Source organism: Styela clava, chromosome 7 (assembly GCF_964204865.1).
Source record: "Styela clava chromosome 7, kaStyClav1.hap1.2, whole genome shotgun sequence".
NCBI lineage: Eukaryota > Metazoa > Chordata > Ascidiacea > Stolidobranchia > Styelidae > Styela > Styela clava.
In genome coordinates, this window is record NC_135256.1 from 2,855,561 (window position 1) to 2,877,761 (window position 22,201).

General features: G+C 34.7%; 3 protein-coding genes across 4 annotated transcripts in view; all 3 read left to right on the forward strand.

Moving 5' to 3' along the window:
• LOC120327840 (uncharacterized) lies at window positions 1-3,948 on the forward strand. Its single transcript, XM_039394199.2, has one exon. The coding sequence runs from the start codon at window positions 658-660 to the stop codon at window positions 2,956-2,958; it is 2,301 nt and encodes a 766-aa protein (XP_039250133.2). The 5' UTR covers window positions 1-657; the 3' UTR covers window positions 2,959-3,948.
• Window positions 3,944-14,027, forward strand: LOC120327841 (serine/threonine-protein phosphatase 2A catalytic subunit beta isoform). Its single transcript, XM_039394200.2, has one exon. The coding sequence runs from the start codon at window positions 4,005-4,007 to the stop codon at window positions 4,950-4,952; it is 948 nt and encodes a 315-aa protein (XP_039250134.1). The 5' UTR covers window positions 3,944-4,004; the 3' UTR covers window positions 4,953-14,027.
• The window catches only part of LOC120327842 (receptor expression-enhancing protein 4-like), a 16,309-nt gene continuing 8,128 nt past the window's right edge, over window positions 14,021-22,201 (forward strand). The window contains exons 1-7 of one of the 2 annotated variants that reach the window (XM_078114845.1): window positions 14,021-14,157; window positions 14,947-15,019; window positions 16,388-16,551; window positions 18,311-18,458; window positions 18,954-19,101; window positions 19,138-19,188; window positions 21,147-21,341. In XM_078114845.1, coding sequence (XP_077970971.1) covers window positions 14,126-14,157; window positions 14,947-15,019; window positions 16,388-16,551; window positions 18,311-18,458; window positions 18,954-19,101; window positions 19,138-19,188; window positions 21,147-21,341 — 811 coding nt within the window. In that variant the 5' untranslated portion in view covers window positions 14,021-14,125. Of the gene's footprint in view, window positions 14,158-14,946; window positions 15,020-16,387; window positions 16,552-18,310; window positions 18,459-18,953; window positions 19,189-21,146; window positions 21,342-22,201 lie in introns of both variants that reach the window. The other variant, XM_039394202.2, reaches the window with a different exon arrangement.

Genomic DNA, 22,201 nt, shown 5'->3' on the forward strand with positions numbered 1-22,201 from the left:
GAGTTTCTACTATATTATGCAAGAACAAAAAGTTGTTCCTTTTTGTAATTGATCTTACGGCATTGTTCGGGGTCCTAGCAGAAATCCTGAGTTGAATCGCAAAAAATTTTGAAGCAAACTGCTATTTAAATTTATTGTCACACCGACTTTAAACGAATTCAGTGGGAAACGCTCTTTTATAACATTGCGTATTTTCCAACAGGATCTTTCTAGCTAGCTTCACTGATATGGCAGTGGCACTCGGATACTGGTATATATGCTTCGCAACGCTCCAGATTAATTATTAATTAAACTAAAAACTCGTTTCGCGGGCACATTTTTCAAAATTGGGCTCTTCTTTGTGGGCTGCACAATTTTTCTTTGCGGGCCGCATTTGGCCCACGGGCTGCAATTCGTTCACCCCTGCTTTAAACTACAGATTTTCGGCCATCTCCAGACAATAGTCTTCACTTCCCTTTCTTTAGACATTTTTCTTCAGACAGTATTCAGTTGAAGTGTTTCTGTGTGTAGGACTGCTTGGGACTATAGTTCTTTTGTGTTATTTTCCTCATTACAAGGTTTCACGGACATTTTAATCAAACCAAAATTGTTGAAAAATTTTAGCTCATGTAAATAAGAAGCCAAAATGTGTTTGTACCTAATTTCATAGTCAGAAATATGAACAAGCGTTTCCCCGTTGTTTCTAATTTTGATGATTTTGTTGACAATTTTTTATCGGATGAAGAAAGTAGTGATTTCTCGGATTCTGACGAAATAGACAGTGACGTAGAATTTCATTTGTACAGCCAACTTCATTATGCTGCGGAAAACGAAGTTATATCTGATGCCATATCACTTCATAATGAAGTAAGTGTCGTAGAAATATCTGGTATTTCTGCGGATCAGAATGAGAATGCTCGTAGCCAAAATAGGATTGAGCCAATAAACCCACTTGATGGCGATAGACAAGATGAAACACCAATCGTAGAAACTTGTTTTTCTGCGGATCAAAATGCCTTTAAGAGTTTTCGTAACCAAAATAAAACTAAGACAATAAATCCACTTGGTGGCGATAGACAAGATGAAACTGCAACCTTCTCTACCCAAGACAGCGATACAAGGTTTGGTCAAAATTTCGACAGTTCTATTGAAATCTCGGACAGTCCTAGTTCAAAGAATAATCTCATAAATGTTACCCCAATTCTAAATGTCACAGAGGCCGAAGAAACAATTGAACCTTCAATTCCAAGTGAATACAATCCTGTTTCAGAATCGAAACAGTTCAGCTATGATTCTGACTCTCTTGAAACTGATTTGCTCGTTGAAAGGCCGAACGTTGAGCAAGCCGTTTTAGATGACAATTCATCACATAGTTCTATCGATTATATCATAGAAAATGATTTTATTGTTACTGATGAAGTTTCAGGCGATGAAAGTAATTCTGGGCTTGATCGAATTTGTAGCGGTACTGCGACCCCCACTTTGCAAAAAATTGATGAAAAAAATGATGACAAAGTCTTTAATGAGGAAGATCTTTCTCGTTTACGAGAACATCTGGATTCGGAAACAAGCGATTTTGTTCCTGAAACTTGGGAAATAGTTGATAGTGTGGAAGATGGCTCTTCTGATAGCTGTGATGGGGGAATAGACCTTCACATCTCAGAAAAACAAGAGGAACCCGACATGGAAATGGGACAAGAACCAAACGATGCGTGGATTCCAGAAAAAGGCCCAAAGTCATGCTGGAAAATAGATATAGAAGATACCAAGCAATTTACTACTAATAATAATAATGCTGGCAGAGCAGGGAGGTATTTTGTTGGTAATTCTAAAAATTCAGGAATAAGATGCAGAAATTGTGATGAAGTGGGCCACAAAGTGAAAGACTGTACTGTGGAAAAGAAGGGACCAGCATGCTTCATGTGCGGAAACAGGGGTCATGTTGGCCGTGACTGTCCTCAAAAGGAGGGTTTAAGATACCGGGGGCGACACATGGTATGTAATAGATGTTCTCAAGAAGGTCATATACAAATTGATTGTCCGGATTTATGGAGACAGTTTCATATAACTACAAAACCTGGTCCTATTCAAGTCCCAACTATACCAGTGCCGCTCAAAAGTGATCCCCAATGCTTTAATTGCGCAGGGATCGGCCACTTTGGTCATGAATGTGAATCTCCGAGAGCAAATCAATTTTACGCGATGCTAGCGCCTTACGTTCAACGATACGATAAAAAAGCTGTTTCTACGGTTCCACAGGATTTAAGAAAGAAATTGAAAGGAAAGAGAAGTTCAGAGTCTCAAGGAAGTTCGCATTTTGAAAGATCTTATGGAGGCAATCGTGGTAACCATGGTGACTTCTCACAGGAGAAAGAGTCTAATAATAACTATGCAAGACGGAAAGAACGTCAACATATTATATTTGATTCACCTGAACGCCAACCTTCCAAATCCAGAAGACATGGTGTTAAAGTTCAAGTGCGAGAGAGTCGTCAACCGAGCACTGAAAGGCAGAGAATAGCTCATAATCAGCTACGTCCTGCTGACAAGGCGTTACGGAAAAAGAGCAATAAAAGATCTAAAACGAAGTTTGAAAAAGAAATCCCACAAGAAACAAGTTCATCCACTAGAAAAAAGCTTGACAGAACGTTCAAAAAGCAAATTCCACAAGAATCAAGTTCTTCAGCTCTAAACTTTTTTGACAAAAGGGTTGTTTCTTATGAAGTGTCAAAAGATGATGTGCAATTTTCTAAAAATATGCGAAGCTCAAAGCGAAAAGTATCTTACAAAGAATCTAAATCTCAAAACAAACATTACAACCCAGAACCTAATTTACAAAACGATGAATTTTTTCGTTCAAACAGTAAAAATCGAAAATCGAATAATCCTGGCCATTCTTTTGAAAGATCGAATAATAAAAAAAGGAAATTTATTGAACGAGGAAAACCTGATAGAGGTTTTCGTAGGCATTTTAATTAGTTGGTTTAACTACGTTATGCTACGTATTATTTTCAACTGTGAACCTATTTCTTTATTTATATTAGGAATAAATCAGGAGTAGCAATGAAAGGGTAGATCAGGGCTTCTCAAATCGAATGGGTGAACAACGAATTTTAGGGTTTGCAAAGATCACACCAAATTCACACAAAGTGCTATCGGCCTATCTATTAAACTTTTTTAGGCGTTCGATTCGAAACACAATTATCAAAACTGGTGCAAAACATAATTTACACTCACAATAGCGACGTTTTTGCGGCCAAAATTTTGATAGTTAAGAAGCCCTGGGGTTAATGATACCACTGTAATGCCCTAAATTTGATGTGTGCTTTTATTTTATTTTTTTTTAAATTTGCTTAAAGCATGTTCCCTCAGGAATATAGGAGGTTTATCTTATTTTTTGCATTAACTGCATTTACTACATTCTGGTTCATCTTGGTATGATTATCACCAGTAAAAATCAATGAAGTGCGACTCGTCGGAATAATAATATTCTGTCTGGAATTCGGACTGTTTCTTTTTATGCTGCATTCATTTTAGAGAATGTGTGACATCAAATATATCCATGTTTTCGTTTTAATTTAGATTAGTGTTCCAAAGTGTGTTTTGATTATATTCTGCCTTATTTCTCTGATATGAACATGGTCAAATCACACCGAACTAGACCAATTTATCTTTCTTAAAATCCTATCCAAGTTGCAAAACTTGGAATTAAAATTTTGTGATTTTGTTGTGTTCATTCAATAGCCAGAATATCCTTATTTAAACATTGCATTACCATTGCTGTCATTTTATGCTCCACTGATTCATAGGTTCGAATGAGTTCTTGAATTTCATTGCTGAGAAACTTCAAAATTTGTGCAAATTTGAAGTTTTAATATGTTCATTCTTTACCTATGTACTCCAGTTTTAATTCAATTTACTCCCAGTTTTAATGCATTTCTGATCTAACTTATTTTATTTTTGATCTAGCTTTATGCTCGTAAACAAATTAAGTTTAAGTCTTGAATATTTTTGTTGAAAAAAAAATGGAGGAGCAGACTACAGTGTCAGCCCTGCCAACAAGTAAGGATTTGGAACAATGGATTGAACAACTGTACGACTGCAAGCAACTAGCGGAAAGCAACGTCAAAACGTTGTGCGACAAGGCCAAGGAGATTTTAGCAAAAGAATCAAATGTGCAAGAAGTGAAATGTCCGGTGACTGTCTGTGGAGACGTCCATGGACAATTCCATGATTTGATGGAATTGTTCCGTATCGGTGGTCGCTCGCCTGATACAAATTATTTGTTCATGGGTGACTACGTGGATAGAGGTTACTATTCTGTTGAAACTGTAACCTTGCTTGTCGCTTTGAAGGTCAGATTTCAGCATCGTATTACAATTTTACGTGGAAATCATGAATCTCGACAAATTACCCAAGTTTACGGATTTTATGACGAATGTTTAAGAAAATACGGAAATGCTAATGTCTGGAAATATTTCACTGATCTTTTCGATTACCTCCCGCTGACGGCGCTCGTCGACGGACAAATTTTCTGTCTCCATGGTGGACTGTCACCTTCTATTGATACGCTTGATCACATTCGTGCTTTGGACCGTCTTCAAGAAGTACCACACGAAGGACCGATGTGTGACCTTTTATGGTCTGACCCAGATGATCGAAGCGGTTGGGGTATTTCCCCTCGTGGTGCTGGATATACTTTTGGACAAGACATCTCGGAAACGTTTAACCATCACAATGGTCTCACTCTCATCTCTCGTGCTCACCAACTTGTCATGGAAGGTTATAACTGGAGTCAAGATCGCAACGTCGTAACCATTTTCAGCGCTCCTAACTACTGCTACAGATGTGGAAACCAGGCCGCTCTTATGGAATTAGACGACGCTCTACGCTACTCATTCTTACAATTTGATCCCGCTCCGAGACGTGGAGAACCCCATGTTACTAGACGCACTCCCGATTATTTCCTGTGATTTTTTTCACTCAAGATTTCTGGAACTCAATTATTCCACTATCGGTTTTATCAAGCCACTTTGGATCATATATTTACTGGTGTTTTTCACTTATTGTCGTGACTTGATCATCTTTGAGTTTTGAAAACCAAGCGGAACATTTTTAGAAAAACACTTATAATGAAATCTGCTATTTAAATAGAAACCGAATTAATTTTTCTACAGATTAGGCCATTCAAAAATTGCTAGGACTATGTATCCATCCCTTTTTGTTACCTGCTATCTACATGGCAACCCGATAACCCTCTGAGGTCATTCAAATGCAGATTGAGACCCTTTATCTGTCTTTATTCTTAACCTTCTGTCTATACAACAGCCCAATAGCCCTCCATGGACACTTTGAATGCTAATTGGTGCCATGTAACCATCCCTACTCTAAGAAAAAGGCCATTCAAAAAGTGCTGTCTATACGGTAACCATCAGTTCAATATGGAGGAGGCCATTAAAGTATGAATGCCCTTTCTCAATTAGTCTATCCACATTATTATTGACAGGTTGCGAAAAATCCCCTCTATATGCCGGTAATTACATTTTAGTAAGGTTTGGTTCTTACCATGTTTCTGATGTATGTTCCGTTCACGGTTTCAAGTAAGAATATTCAAGGATTTCTTACTGTGAAAAAGCTGGGATAATTTAAACAGAATTTTGCAGTTTTTGTTTATGGATAACTCGCTTTGTGATGTTAATATTTTTATCATTGTTTGGTCTAATTGTCTTTTACTTTTCATCGTATATTTAATAGGATAATTTAAAATGTAACTCAGAACATGGCTAACCAAGTGGCCATTAACAAATAGAGGACTATGGGCTTATTAAGACCAGGCACTTGCGTCTTACAAGATGTCATATTTGTTAAGTTTGAGAAGTCTATTTTGACAGCTCTAACGCTTGATAAATATAAGTGATATTGTTTTTTTATGCCATTTTTTTTTGGTTTGCTTGCAACTCAATTCTACTTCTTGTGGCATAACTTTCATAATATTTTGCTGTTTTAAACTGTATGATTTCTTCGAAATGTTTCAATCTGAATCTAAATTTAGTCATGTACGGTACCATGTACAAATATTGAATTAAATCCAACATTCAAATTCAACAAATTGTCACAGAGGATATAAATGTGTGTTAAATAACTGTAATTTCTAATAATATCATAGATCATTTTTTCTTATTTTGGCTTTTCATATTTTGTTAGACTTGAATACCTTAAAAGCATAATTTTCATTGATTGTAGCATTTAAAAATTCCACAAATTATCCTTGCTGTTCTATTATCAAACTGTCAATTCCACTATTCTTGTTTACCACAGCTTTCCACACTTATTTTGTGCATATCATATTGTCAAATTATTCAATGCTAGTTTCAAGAAAGTGTTATTATTAACCGATGCTATATGTGGCAAAATTCAGAGCGTTTGCATTTTTTCTCACCTGGAAAAATGTAGTGTTCCCCATTTATGCACATAATATTCTAATATTCATTTTATTGTTACATGAAGTGATATTTCAATATTTGACCGAATTCAAAGCCTTTTCAACTCTTTTTACATCTGGAAAAATGTAATGTTCCCCACTGATATTTTTCACATGAAGTTCAGATTAAACGGTTTCAAATACTTTCCTGGGCGTGTTCTAACGATTATCACTAGTACTTTTATTAATGAGATTTTTCATCCTAATTCTGTTGGGATCTAAACCATTAGCTCTAGTAATCTTGTGGTTTATTCAAATTAAATTGTCATCATTGATTTTATATTACATAGTGGTTTCATCTGCTCTAGTAAATTCAAATTTTCTATGCCAATTATCGACAAGGCCATGGCTATTTAGGTAGTTTAACAAAGTGTACATACCCCAGATTAATGGAATTCATTGCATTCGTATTTTTAAAAATTATCATGGATTGAAACTACAGTTTTATGAGTGAAAATACCCTTTTCAAAAATATCTTTGGCATTATGATGCTGTTATTGTCTGTATTTTTAGTTTGCTGGTCAGCTTGAATTCTTAAAATCCATATCTTATTGTATCATCATTTGTATTTCAGTGGGTAGATGATATGTTATATTCTCATAATCTAGATGAGTTGCAGAAAAATATTTTGAACAGGTATAGGTAGCTAAACTAATTTAATTTGCATAAAAAAGTATTTTCTGGTCCGGACTAGGGATATTTTAGAGATTTTAAATAATGTGAAAAAAATTCTTTCAGTAGGGTTTGATTTATAAAAATGACATGAGCTGATAATTGAATAAATTCTTAGGTTTTTCCTAACAGCACTTTTTATAAGTATGGCATGTCATAAAAAAAGATAATACATTTTGTAGCAACAAGACAAATTTTTGCTAAACTACCGTAATCTAAAATTTGGATTGAAACCAAATACCGAAAATTGAATTAGACTCTCTAACGCGCAATTTATACCATGTAATAGTATGTAATAACGCTTTGATTGGCGTTTCTATAACCTAGCCAGCCCTTATGCTTTACTCAATAATATTTTGAATGTCAATACCTAATAATGAAACGATGTAATATTATGACAAGCTGTCTGGCTATGTTGTCATCTATACCTGACGTTGTTATCACAATGGTTTCGATTAACAAAATGTCATGCACATACAATATCATTTGATTATATCACAACCATAAACAGTAACAGCAAAAACCTTGAATAGCCCTGCTTTTGAGGACACATTTTAATTTCTCATCTGACAAATACTACAAATTTTTTACCATTTGATTGTTTTGTTCTAATGATGAATAATTTAACATTATACATTTCTTCTGCAATTCATTTTGATTTGAGAACTCTAAATTTCATACACTTGTCGAGTGTCAAATAGATTAGTAGAACCATGCTTTGTCTGAAATTTTGTTTCTTGAAGTAAGCAATAAATGAATTTCAGACTTACGTAATCGCACCATTGTCAAGTTGATTTTACTCATTAGATTGTATTTTGATTCAACATTTTTCAATTTTCAGTAAATTTTTGAAAACAGAATTCAGACTCTTCTTCTAATTATTTCTATCCCATCAAGATGAAACCATGGTATCACAAGTTCCCGCATTTTTTTTTAAATATTCAGAGAAAATATTTGAAAGAATGCTCTGAATAAATATATGAATGTAACATCACAAGTCCCCCCCCTCCCCCCAGTCATGCCCAGGCAAGCATGACCTATTTTCCTTGAATCACACACGGCCGCATATAATTTATGTATATTATTGATCGAAACAGCACTGTATAGTGTTTATAATTTGTAAATGAATGTGTCCTGATCATCCAACTACAATTATGACTAGTTCTATTGAGTGTTCCTCCCAATCTTTCATTTCTCTGAGTCCCAGTGTTCTCCTAGCTTAAAAGTTCTTCTATGATTAGAAACTATAGGGAATAATTTGAGGATATTAACTGCTATTAGAATGAATTAAATCCTAGTTTTCAACAAATATTTTGCAGGAAGACTATACATTTGGGTCCTGTATTTCTCATATATCATATGACCAAAAAACTTAGTCCCCTTATTATGACTGTTGGCATTAGGTGTGAATAATGAAAGAGTATTTAACTGACTCTAAAAGAAAATTTTTGGAAGTTCTGATTGAAATTGAAATTATAGTTTTTGCCATCCATATGTAAAAGGCACTGGGGTACATTGTTCAAATTGAATTATAGATATTGCCTTCCAGTTGGTTGGCCTGCAACCATTATAACCGAAACTATTACAGTTTTAAGAGTTCATGTCAGATTCGTAATATTGTTTAAAAATTGCTAGGGGAACACTGGAGTGTATAAGGAACTAGTTTGGGAACCTCTTGTCTAGCATAATTGCTTAATTTCAATTTGTAAATTTGATTGCATGTATTCTTGCGTATATTATATCTATCCTGTACTGGCGTATTATTATTTGATCTGAATCTTTCTCCGCAAAATGTGTTTTTATTTTGCTCCAAAATCTGTTTTCCTGCTCGCTGCATCACTTTGCTATTATGTATTGTTTCATTAGTAGCCGCATAAATTTTTTAGTCACTCCCAGGACCTCTGTGCTTTCTTTTTTCAATATGATAAAGAATTCCACTATTTCGTGTGTTTGTTTCCCTTTTCATGTTTTTTTTTTCAAGTATATTGTACTCAAAAAGCTCAAAAATGTTGATTAAAATCAAAATTAGGTAAAATATTTTTCACTGAATATAATTTTACACTCTGAGTCCTAGAAAATGAAATATTTTTGGTTTTTGGAGTGATTGCTAATAATTATTAGTCCTTGTTACGAATTCATCAAATCAAAATGTTATTTTATTTGGCTCTTAGTACTTATTGCTAGTCTGATAGAGGGATCCCAGGTTTATGTATGTCAATATAGTAAATTCTTGATTTTACAAACAATTTTCAATATGTTAGTTTGAATCTACTCAGATTATTTCTAAAGTTTAATTCTCTAATTCTTCTAATAGAAAATGTAAATTTGATATTCCAGAGTTAAAAGTCTCTTTTTGAAATATATCTAAAAATAGCAAATTTTTTTTTATATTTCTGGAAAATACTAAAACCAAGCGTTTCTTATCCAAGCCATTATCTATGGGTTTGATAAATTACATCTCCGGCCCTTGCTCGATAAAATACAGAAATTGCACATACTAAAGCACCCTTGAACCTCTTGCCCTTATTTCAAATAATTAAAACTGCTAAAATTTATCTTCGGATTTAATATGGTTAAACTTCGACTACACCCGATCAAAGATAAAGGAACTCATACTCCTTGCCCTGATATTGTATTATCTTCGACTTTAATCAAGTTTTTCTCTGGCCATACTTGATCAAATATGAAGTAGCATGCCCTGATTTTAAACAATAAAAGCTGCCAAGTACTACAGTTGCTATAAGTGATAATTATTTATTGATTGGAGTTGAATGGTTGTTCCATATCATTACATTCTGGCTGTCTGGTGATGGCCATTGTGCTCAGTATGTGAAATAGTATTCAGAAATCAGGACTGAGTTGGAGCCGCTGGTGGTGTTTATATGTTAGAGTTGCTTTTTATATTATAATTATAAATTGGTAAAAGATCTAAGGACTATCTAATAAGTGAGACAATTTAGTAATTTTGTTTAAAGTTTGTCATTTGAAATAGGTAATAATATAATCAGACAAAAAGGCTATGTTTTGGAATCTCTGTCGTTGTGTTGTAACTTGTAAGTTTTAACTTCAATTTGCAATTTTCAAGTAGTATTCCTTCTAATAGGTATATCATCAGATAAGTAAACATTTCAATTTGATTCCACTGCTAAGTTGAAACCAGATTTTCAAATGCTACGAACTTTTAACCATCATTCATGTAATAATATTACAGTGTGACTCAGGTCATGCAAACGATTCCCGTTATTGCAGTAATGTTGTCATCAATTAAATCTCACTGCGCTTCCGTTGTATAGTTGTTGTTGCGACCACAAACAGGAGCATATTCTCAAGGGTATATAATAGTTTGATGAGTAATGGGTTTGGAAAATGCTTAATAAAATGTTAGTTTATGCAAGTAAAACAGATTTAGATAGAATTTGTAGTAAGGATGTAAATTATGGCAGACCAGTTTAAACCGGAATAATCTGGATTAGGTGTTTGAGTCATATTGTACCTTTTTATTTTGCAAGAACAAATTCTCAAGGTATCTCCGTCTCTTATCGCCTGTGTGTTTGTGAACCCGCTTGAGATCGATTCTGTAGATAGGATGGAAATTGTGGCAGACTGGTTTAAACCGGAATAATCTAGATAATGAGAGGTTTCTGAATCATATTGTAACCTATAAATTGTCAAAAACAAATTGTCAAGACATTTAAAATCCAATTAAACCTGATAATACTTTGTATATTCATTTTCAAATTGAAACCGACTCAAACGGGTTTAATCTGGTTCTCAGCAAACAGGTTTTCAGTTTTGGACCAAGCTTTATTGAAGTTGTCTGATCTAGCACAAAAACAAACATAATTTGAATTGAAAAATAAAATTTCATGAAATTTTTGGATTTCAACGTCATAGAAATAAGAGTTTATCAACTATTCGAAGAATAGTGACAATTTAGATAGGACATGAGTTGTTACTATTAATACTAGAATGCTGTATTCCCATGGGGTCACAGTGTGGTGCCAAATGTTTTGATATGGTTTGCAAATGAGAGAGTGATTGCCAAATGCTTGAAATATTCTGAGTGATCGCAGCATGGCAGTGTCTGCCGAAGGCAAGTGTACAGAAGTTAAAGCGAGTCGTCCAGAAATATATATTTTTAGATTTCTCGAATCTTTTCCTAACTTGGCAAAAAGGGATAAAGTACTATAAATATTATTTGACAGTGAATTAAGGTGGGCTTGTAGTGGTATGGAACTGTAACCCAACCAAAAAGAAAAATGAATTTATCCCAAAAACTGAGTTTATTTTAACCCACTGGTCAGAGCACCAAATAATGCAGTACACATAAAGTTAGCTTACTTGAGCCTTTAACTTGGCAAAAATAGATGAGTTAGACTAAATTTGAGCTTATTTTAACACCATTAGTTAGAGCACCTAATATAAATATTATAAAATTAATCAATATTCTCTGAATTAAATTAATTTCACTTTTCGTAAATCTGCGATTATTTATAAATTAAAATCTTAATTAATCTCTTTAATATTGATTAATTAATCCTCATTATATAACTGGTGTATTAGCAATATATTAGCCTACCATACAGCACAGGACGTCTTAGTTAACATAGGGTTTTTGATGAGTTAATATATGCAGACAGTGATACTAATATGGGTTTTAAGATTAGATATTTAGAATATTTCACTGGCACTATTCTGAATACTGTGTGAAAATTATTTTTGAATTTTGATGATACAAAAAGTGGGCGGGCTGTAGTTATTGTTTGGATTGGTTTAGTATTCTATAAACTTATATTGAATTTTGTTTTCCATCAGCAAGTTTATGGAATCGTGGCGTGGCTTTACTTAATCAAGTTGAGTTGGATGATTTTTTTTTATGACTGACTGATATCCATTGCTCAAATTAGGTGTTTTGTAAACTGAAATATTTTGAATTATGACAAAATCAACAATTTGCTATATTGGATATACCGATGCCTAATTTTAGTTTCGAATTTCACTGATTTACATTATTGAATTTGTCTGGTGATTCAATTCAATATTTAAATAGGGCTAATCCTCTCCCAATTATATCTTGTATTGATTCTTATAATGAACTCAAGGGGAAAGGTGATATGTCTTATTAAGGCGCAAAATTCAAATTTTGTGAACCATACCCTGCATATTATGATCATTTTATGTATTGACATTTTTGAGCTTTTTTTGCGTTCGTATACTTGTTTTTTTGTTATCTTGTGGATTTGTAAGGCCTTTATTATGCTCATTTACAAAGAAGACAGTGGTCAAATATGGACGGGGCAAAGTTGAGCTAATGTTTTAACTGTTACCTTGAGTAGTACTGTTTTTTTTGTTCAATATTAGACAAAATCTTTATTATTCGGCCTATAATTATAGAAACTTATTAATATTTGAGATTAGGTTGATTACTATATGTAGTCTACTTCATCAGATCTCAAAACAAGAGTCCCAAAAGTTTTAAGTCTTTTTCTAATTAAAAGTGAGGTCTGTCTGATCAGTACCATCAATTCCAACTTCATTTTTTGTTGTAAACTTATTAAAACAGTCCGAAATATGGATTTTTTGACCATAGATGCGGCACGCTTAATGGATCATTTCATCAAGCAGTTTCGCTCTACTGGATATTTTAGAAAATTTTTTGCTGATTTGCAATATCTAACATAAAATGGCTATTGTCCTGTTTTAGGCAATAAAAAAAACAAAAGTGTCATTTTTTAAATGTTTGTAAGATTTTTCCATGGCCGAGTATATTCCTTGTATGTTGTTTGCACTCGCACGACTCAGGTATAAAGTTATGATTGGAGCAGGCTTGGCCATGTATAAGCCAACGGTAAAATGTGACCGAAGGCTGATATTATAGTTGATTCAAGCATGGCCGAGTGTGTTTCAAATTATATTTTTATGTCTGGGGTTCCATTTATCCAAATATTATTATCTAAAAAACGAAGGCAGGAGAATTTCAGAAATTTGGTAATTTGAAATTTTGTGAACTTACATCAGCGGTTCTCCATACTTTTTTACCCCCCCCGCTTTTTAATAAAAATCAATTAATATTGCTTTTGATGGGTCATTATCAGTTATTTAATGCGCCAGACTTAATATTACAAAAACCAACAAATGATAGCAAAAAAATTGATGTATTACAGCCAAAGAATTTTCCATTATTTCACTTGGCGCTTAGTAACTTTCCTCCTAACTTAGAGCTTTAAATAGGCATCCTGTTATAGTTTAATGAACCAGACTTTTTTAAAATTGGTGTAGCCTATTCTGTAAAACAGATTTCTCTATTTTGTCTCAAACCTTTGAAAAAGAAAATTTCAGTTTACCAAATTTTAAAATTCTCCTGCCTTCTTGTTACAGCGAATATGTTATGTTCCTTTTTGTATTTTGTGTATTCTAGTCTTTATCGAATAATTATTATGAAAAAAAAAATTAATTTCACCCTCCAATTTTTGAAATGTTAGTCATGTTGAAATTTTATTGCAAAAAATGACTGTCATTTGCCCAGTTGTAAATTCATTTTTTCATGGATGTACTTCAAATATTTTGGGCTTTAAAAAGGTTAATTATAAATAACTGTGTAACTAATTATAATTAGTGTAAAAAGACTGTATAAAAAATTATGAGTACATTCACAATTTGGAAGCGAATTTTTTATTTAGTTTATTCAAATAACAGGCTTAATTTAGATTCTCTTAAAAAATTTGATAAAGATATTTTGTACTCCCCACAAAATATTCATTTTTGTCGTCTTTATCGAAAAATCCCATTTTGCAATAAAATTTCGACTGATGTAATGTGTTCTGCTTTTGTGTGTTTTGGATCAGTAAAAAAATTCATTTCAATGCCATTTTTTGTTTAATTTTTAGGACGAAAATGAACTTATAGCATTAAATTTTGGTCCAAATTGGACTGATATTAGATAAAATTAATTAAAAGTTGGTTTCTGGGAAGATCAAATTTGAAATCTGCAATATGGGAGGTGCTGTAGTGTCTCGACTAATTGTGTAAGTATTATACATATTATTTATTGCTAAAATGAAGAAGCCAATAAGCCTGAAATGAAACATTTCAGAATAATTAAAATGGGAAATGTTTGTTTTACATCTATGTCTAAATAATTTTAATAGTTCATAATTTGATGTGTTAAATTCTCAATTTTATAAAGTTTTGCTGTGGGTTTTTTTCAATTTTATCGGTATAATAAGCAATTGAAATGCCACAGAAGCTTGAATTAAATGTTTCAGAATAATAATTAAAATAAGAAATGGCTATTTTGTATAGAAGTACGAACTGTATAACAGTTCGAATATTTTAGTCGATTAGAATTTAAATATATCCATAAGTTGAATGTTTGATTTAAGAAAAGTTCCATTTAAAAAATTATTATTTTTTAGACAGGCATAGTTACCGACTAATGTTTCTCACTAAATTTATATGGCTATACACTTGTCAAACATATTAATAAAGTGTCGGAATGAAAGGCCACATAAATAAATAAACAATATCTGTTGAAACTTATAGTGTCATATTTTAATGACCCCTCATTGTCAAATTTTGATGCTACTGTTGTCAAATTTTCTTAATGCTGTTATTACTTCTTTGGACTGTTACAAAATTAGCCAAGTCAGTATTGTAGTAAACAAATAGCACGCCGAGCCCTCAGGTTTCTCTCACTTTCTATATTTGAAAATATGATTTTATACAGCATTTGGTTGACTTGAATATTCTGTTTTGGCTGTCAATCCTTGTGCGTTGTCCAATAAATTTTTCCATATTAAAATTATATTTCTCAGGCTCATAGGAGGAACCCTATACCCAGCATATGAATCTTACAAAGCTGTCAAGAGCGCAAATGTCAGACAATATGTAAGTAGATGACTATAAATAACGAATAGGACATCTTTGCTAGTCAACCTTTAGATCAGTAATTCCCAAAACACGGCCTGCGGGTTGTTATAGGCGATTTAATATGGCCCGCCGGACTTGAAAGAAATAGTTTAACCCCTATGTTTTAACTTGCCCGGAACTGGTGGTATATTTACTGGTGCCGGCTGAATCGTTTCCTTCTCCCAGTCCATGAATATCCTTCCGCTTTCAATTTTTCCTCACGTACACGGTCAATCAACTTCAGTAACCACTGCTTTAGTATTTAGTTTAAAGCAGAGGTCGGCAACCTACGGCCGGATCCGGCCCGATGAGTAATATAATTCGGCCCGTGACGCTTCACTGAATTATAGTAATAAAACAGCCCTTTGGCGATTATATTCTTTAGACTAAATTATATTATAACCTGACAAGTATATAATTCACAATTACTCGTTTAATAAGCCTATAATTTAATTATAATTAGAAAAATGGAAACAAAACGCAGAAAAGTTGATGATAACTGCAAAGGGTTCAATGGCGCTGAAAATATATTCAAATTGAATTTTTTGAGATACAAGAACAAAATAAATCTATATTCTATTCGAGAGATGTTTCACTGCTTGATTTTAAATATAAAAAGTATCATTTGTTCGGTTTTCAAAAATAGGTGCGACCCGCCAATGACTTGCAACCCCTAATGTTGGCCCATGAGCGAGGAAAGGTTGCCGACCCCTGGTTTAGAGATTTGTAAAATCTATCCTTAATTTGAGAGACTGTTCTGATATTTGGAATTTGCTTCTTCTGAGCTGTTTGCGTTTCATTTTTTTTTTCTTCACATATTTTGTTAAGCAGCATCTTGTGGTGCGCGTTGTTATTTGCTATTATCATAGTTATTTGTTCATCAGAGATTGCTTACAATTTTACTAATGTACGTGAGTTTTAAACAATTCATGGGCCGGTGTTTTCCAAACTTTTGTTATCATGACCTTCTTGGCACGATCAAATTTCTTTGCAACCTCCAGGACCTAAAATAAAAATTGAGGTGAAATTTAATATTACAGAGAATATTGAAAATATATAGTAATAAAATCCACAATACCTTATTATACGAGAATGATGTTGTAAGAAGATGCTTGCATATTGCATATGGTAGTGGGTCTCTGTACTGATTCCAAATCTTTCAAATTTAATCGATATTTTGTTTTAACATAATTTGGTGTCGAAAAATATTTTTTCACAATCCCCATTGAGACCTTTCGTACCTCACGGGCCGGCGGAACCCTCAGTCTGAAGAGCCCTGCCATAGAACTTAACTTCTTTTGTCAAATAACCATAGAATAGAAATTTCACAAAACCTCCTTTTTTCAGGTCCGCTGGATGATGTACTGGGTTATATTTGCACTTTTTATCACAGTCGAAACGTTCACAGATATTCTGTTATCCTGGCTTCCTTTTTATTATGAAATCAAAGTTGGATTCCTTATCTGGCTTCTATCACCGTATACTAAAGGTGCAGCATTTTTATATAGAAAGTAAGTATTCTTATCTGTTGAATTTTATATTTTCATCTTATCAAATTGAATTTTTACTGATATGCATTTATTGGACTCCCGTAGTATATGTACTGGGACAAATACAAATTAGGGTTAGGCCATAATTCTATCCTGATTTTCCTTAAGCTTTCCGTTTGAACTGAGAATATTTTAGTTTTCTTCAGAGTTTGGGGACTGTCTGTGTTAGCCAAGGGAAAATACCCTCTGCCCATAGTAAGTAAAGTAGGCGAACAAAATTAGTTACCTCCGTATTGGTAGTTGGTACTTCTGGAGTGCCGATTTATTTACCAGCGTTTACCAAGCTATGGGTCGTGAACCAAAACTGGGTCGCTTGTTTTTTCAACAAAAGCGCGAAAGTTATTGGGTTTATTTCAGGATAAATTTTATTGTTTATTATATTTTCAGTCTTGAAGTGTTGCTTAATAGTAATTGTTATATGGGAAGTATCACAGCGTAAAATCTTGGAAGCATTCATTTTGGGACCTCCTGAAATATGCGCACCAAGATGACGCACAACCTGAACTCAGGTTGTGTACCAGGTTAGGGTTCAGGTTGTGCGACATCTTGGTGCGCATACTTCAGGAGTACCCTATTTTGAATACGCTATACATAATTGCCCAAAATTTTCAAAAACTCGCTGATTGCAAACAAGCAGACTTTTTTCACTACGACAACTTTAAATTATTTCCTGTTGAAATAAAAATGACTGTTTTATATTAGTCATTTAATTTTGCTGCCATAAAAGTACTATTCTATCCAATTAAAAGAGTCCAGCTGCACACTAACACAAATGTATTTCTGTAACGTTTCATCCGACCAGAGTCAGACTTCCTCAGACAAGCAGTTTACAACAAGCGGTTGTTGTAAACTATTCGCGTTCAGACTAAACACTATTTCCAACAAGCTGTTGTTGTAAACTGCTTGTCTGAGGAAGTCTGACTCTGGTCGGACGAAACATTACAGAAATACATTTGTGTTAGTGTGCAGCTGGACTCTTTAATTGGATAGAATAGTCATGTTTATTCCAGCTACAGCATCCTTGCAGTATACGCATACGGATCCACTAGCATAAAGGCATAGAGAAAAGATAGGAAGTTAGTCTCGCGCAACCTAACTCAAATTTATAAAAGTACTACGTGCCGTTTCGTGTGTGGGTATAAGAAGGTTGCAAACTGTCACTCTAATGAAATCCCAATGGATAGAAAATATTATAAGGCACCACCTAAAATCAAAATTAAAATATGACCAGCATTGAAGTCCAGACCATGGAATGTCCATTTCTATATAATGTGATATAAGCTATGGTGATATAATTAGGTGATGCATAATAACGTGAGGCTTATAATATTGAACAACACAGATTAAATTAAGCTGCATAATACTTCAGAAAAGACTAATTGATTCTATATATGCTCACTAGTAATCCTAATACGTAACATGCTACGTCTTATGATTTAATTGTCTCGTTATTATACAACTAGAAACTATGTGGGAGTAGAATGATGCAATTTGTTCATCAATATAGTGTGTAGGTGATTAAAATTATTGGCTCATAACCATTCCCTATATATGGCCTGTATATGGTATTGAATACCTGTACAGTGGGGGTGGGCAAGATTTTAGGACTAGAGGCCAATGCTTTTTCTTATGATACGTTTATTTTGTGCTGACGAATAAATGATGATTGATTGATTGATAGCCAGTTTTATGTCTAACAACCTGTTTTGCATATTCACAGATTTGTACATCCAACGCTATCACGTAGAGAGCCTGAAATCGACAGGTTTTTGACGTCAGCGAGAGAGCGAAGTTACGCTACGATGGTTGATGTTGGTACAAGAGGAATCAATGTCGCTGCCAATGCTGTTGTAACAGCTGCTGTGAAAGTAAGTTGAGATTGAAAAGTTTATTCGGTTTTCATTCTGAATAATAGTTCAGAATTATTCTACCATATTTTCTGAATTTACTGAAATTCGGTTTTCTGAAGTTTGGAGTACACAATTTTTGGCATTCTAGAAATGTGTGTACCAGGAAGGTAGGAGGTAGCTAATTTTGTTCACCTATTTTATGTCAAGTTGTGTAAAGGGACTGAAACCTATTGGCAGGGGGTATATTCACTTGGCTTACACAGACAGTTCCCAAACTCATAATAGAACTAAAATGAGGAAAATTGGAATAAAATAATGTCTTAATCCTAACAGTACACACACTACGGTCTACGGCAGTACCCAATTTCCTCCAACCTTTCTCTAATCCAAATTTGAAGCCATTAAAGCTGACTGAGAGTTTGGATTTTGCTGTAAATTTTTCTTCATTCCTATAATCATACATAAAACCGTTATATATATTTTGTATTGAAATCCACATTTTACTTTTCTCAGGGCCAAGCCGTCGTCTCAGACAGACTAAAAAGTTTTAGTGTCAATGACCTTTCAAGATTATCAGATGAAACGCCAATTCATTCAATGAATCCTACTAACTACAATCCACCTATGCAAAGGGAACATTTACACAGGTCTCCGTTAGATCCTCAAAGATTTGAAAGAAGCTCTCAACACCCGCAATCTCAAAGTGCAATGCAAACAGAAATTCAATACAGACATTCTGCTGAGCAGGGTAGGTATATGCAAGAATGTGTACTCCTGTAGTGTGTGTACTAGGTTAGGGTTAGGCCATAAGTTTATTCCGATTTTCCTTATTTTAGTTCCATTATAAGTTCGGGGACTGTCTGTGTTAGCCAAGTGACCCCCCTGCCCATAGGTTTCGGTCCCATTACACAACTTGATTGAAAATTAGGCGTACAAAATTAGTTACCTTCATATTGGTACACATACTTCTGGAGCGCCCAGGAATGTCCAAAAGCGAATATCTCACTATTTCGAATACATTCTCAAATGGGATCATGTTCTTGTGAGAAATCATAAAGCCTCATCTTCAAGATCTCGTCTAAAACTGCACAAATCTAAAATGTCATTGTTTTCTGAGTTGTTTCTTACCAGTTGAGATATCGTACGCTTTGATATCTTGTCTGACAGCTCAAATTCACTAATTTCTGTTAGATGAAAATGTTCTAAATTATTCTTAAATTCAAAATTTTACTTTGTGGAATATATTGAAGTTTGAATGTTTTCTATAATCTGCAATTCGTTTTCCACATCTCTGAGTATAGAGGGTAAAGTATTTCATGATTCATTTTGTGTGGGAGGAAATCTGAAGGCTTCATCGTATGGCCACAATGGATGTTTCCCCGACCCTTGACCTCAGAAGATTCTTCCTATACTTCACTATGCAAAATTTTGTATGCTTATTTTAAAACTATTTTGGAGAGTTGGTGCTTATAAACTGGTGTACATGTTCAAAATCATTATTCAAGTTTTTAAGCGCATGCCACTTGTAGGTACTGACAGCTAATTTTAGCCCAGTCCCGCAGCATTTGCGGGACAAATTTTGGGGCTCCCGAAGTATGCGAACCAAGATGGCGGACATCGGAACGTAACATGGGTAACAGGTTAGGGTTAGACGATAATTTTTTTCCAATTTTCCGTATTTTAGTCCTATTATCAGTTCGAAGACTAGCCAAGAGCCTCTCGTAGTATTTATACCTAAAATTATGGCCTAGCCCTAACCTAGTACACATATTACATTCCGATGTCCGCCATCTTGGTTCGCATACTTCGGGAGCCCCCAAATTTTAGATTATTGAAACTCAACTAAAGCAATCCGAGCAACATAAGGACAATTAAATTCCTTGATTCACAACTACTTTTTGAAAACTTAACTAAAAACTGGCAAATAATACGCAAAACAACAGAAAACATGTCAATGTCTACAACCATGCTTGATTTGTTACATCATTATTGACTTATTGCTGATCGACCATTGTTACGGAAGTAAACAAGAAAATGCTTGAGGAAACATCCATCACTTTTTCTTGTCAAGTTCATGGTCAATGTCAAGTATGGAAATTTCATAATATATAACTAAGAAAGCCGCGAGTAACATCCGCTGTGTGCACTCCAGGACAGCCAGCTGGATTTTAATGAAATAAGATTTTTATTGGTCCCAGAAGAGAGAATATAAAACAGTTTTATCATATTCTAGGGAATTGCGACTCCCAGCTTCGGGGCCCGCCAAGGGGGCCACAGAGCTGTCGAAGTGGGGCCACAAGCTCACAATGCTAGTCGCGGAACTGATTTCATCTTTTCCTTGACAAGAAAAATCTCCGTTCCTACTAGTTTCATTGCTTGATAAGGTTATTTCACAGAGTGTTTTCACATTGTTGAGCATAAATTGTTTGAGCATAATGGGCTTTGGAATCTATCAATCAAAATAACACTATAAATACCACTGGGATGTTAAACAGGGAGCCATAAGTGCCTCAAGAAGTAGGCCACGAGCCCTAAAAGGTTGGAACCACTTTTCAGGACAATACTATGAACCATCCCATGATGGTGAAAAGTCCAGCAATACTTTGAATTCATATATAATTATCCCTCACATTTCATCATAAAGGAATAATTCAATCCACACTAGTAAATTTGAAATTATTTTCGAATTTTTTTTTTCAACTTCAGCCTCAGCCATGAATAATGAGCCATATCAGATGATTCATGCACCCACAGCACCATCTAGTGGCCTTTATCCTTCTGCTCCGTCCAGTGACGGGTACATGGTGACGGCATCAGGTGACCATGGAGGCCATATTGGTGGCCAATTCAAGGCATACTCAATGATGAATCTCTCTCAAGCAAGAGGGGATCAAGGACACAGTAAGTAATTTGTATTGTTCTGTTAGGATAGGATTTACATATTTATCTTGGGAATAGGAAAGACGATAAGGCAGCTTAATCATATGGCGATTCGTCCAGTTACCAGTCCATGACGGGTATGGGATTAGGTAATTATTAGTTATTAAGCATGGACTTGATGGTGGAGGTGTAACCGAACTGCAGAACCACCCTACGGGCCAGCAATCTTCTTGCACACCACTATCTTGGTCTATCGGCGGTGTGACGCATCGTGCTAAGCGTTAGGAGTACGCTCGCCACCGCACCTCTGATTACCCTTCACGGGTTCGCAGGTTCGAATCCCATGCGGGGATGATCATGTGCGAGAGGATTGCTGGACTTCTCGCCGCCGTAGGGTGGTTCACGTGACAGCTGGTCGGTTACGGCTTCCTCCACCATCAAGTCCATGCTTTCGAAAACAAAATAAATGGCTAAATAATCCCATACCCGACTTGGAATGGTAACCGGTCGAGAGGCCGTGGTTCGCCATATGATTAAGCCGTCTTATCGACTTTCCTCTCCCCCAGGATAAATATGTAGATCCTATCCTATCTCCGCGTGGGATTCGAACCCACAGAGGGTAATCTCGAGGTTCGATGGCAAGCATATTCCTAATACTTAGCATGATATGCCAAATCGCCAAGCCTGCTCTACCTAATAATATATCTGAAACTGCTTAGTCAGGGTTGACATTCATGTAGATGAATTGGTAGAAAAATCTGATCATGAGAAAGTTTGCTAAAGCAGTAACATGCATGAGCTCATGAGTAAAAAGACTTCTCTGAGCAGAGTTTTGAGTGACCACTGGAGTCACAAGAGCTACTAAACTGTCGGTAATTAAA

Bases quoted from the DNA above. Each gene is read 5' to 3' on its own strand.
- LOC120327841 (XM_039394200.2), top strand. From the start codon at position 4,005: ATGGAGGAGCAGACTACAGTGTCAGCCCTGCCAACAAGTAAGGATTTG.
- LOC120327840 (XM_039394199.2), top strand. From the start codon at position 658: ATGAACAAGCGTTTCCCCGTTGTTTCTAATTTTGATGATTTTGTTGAC.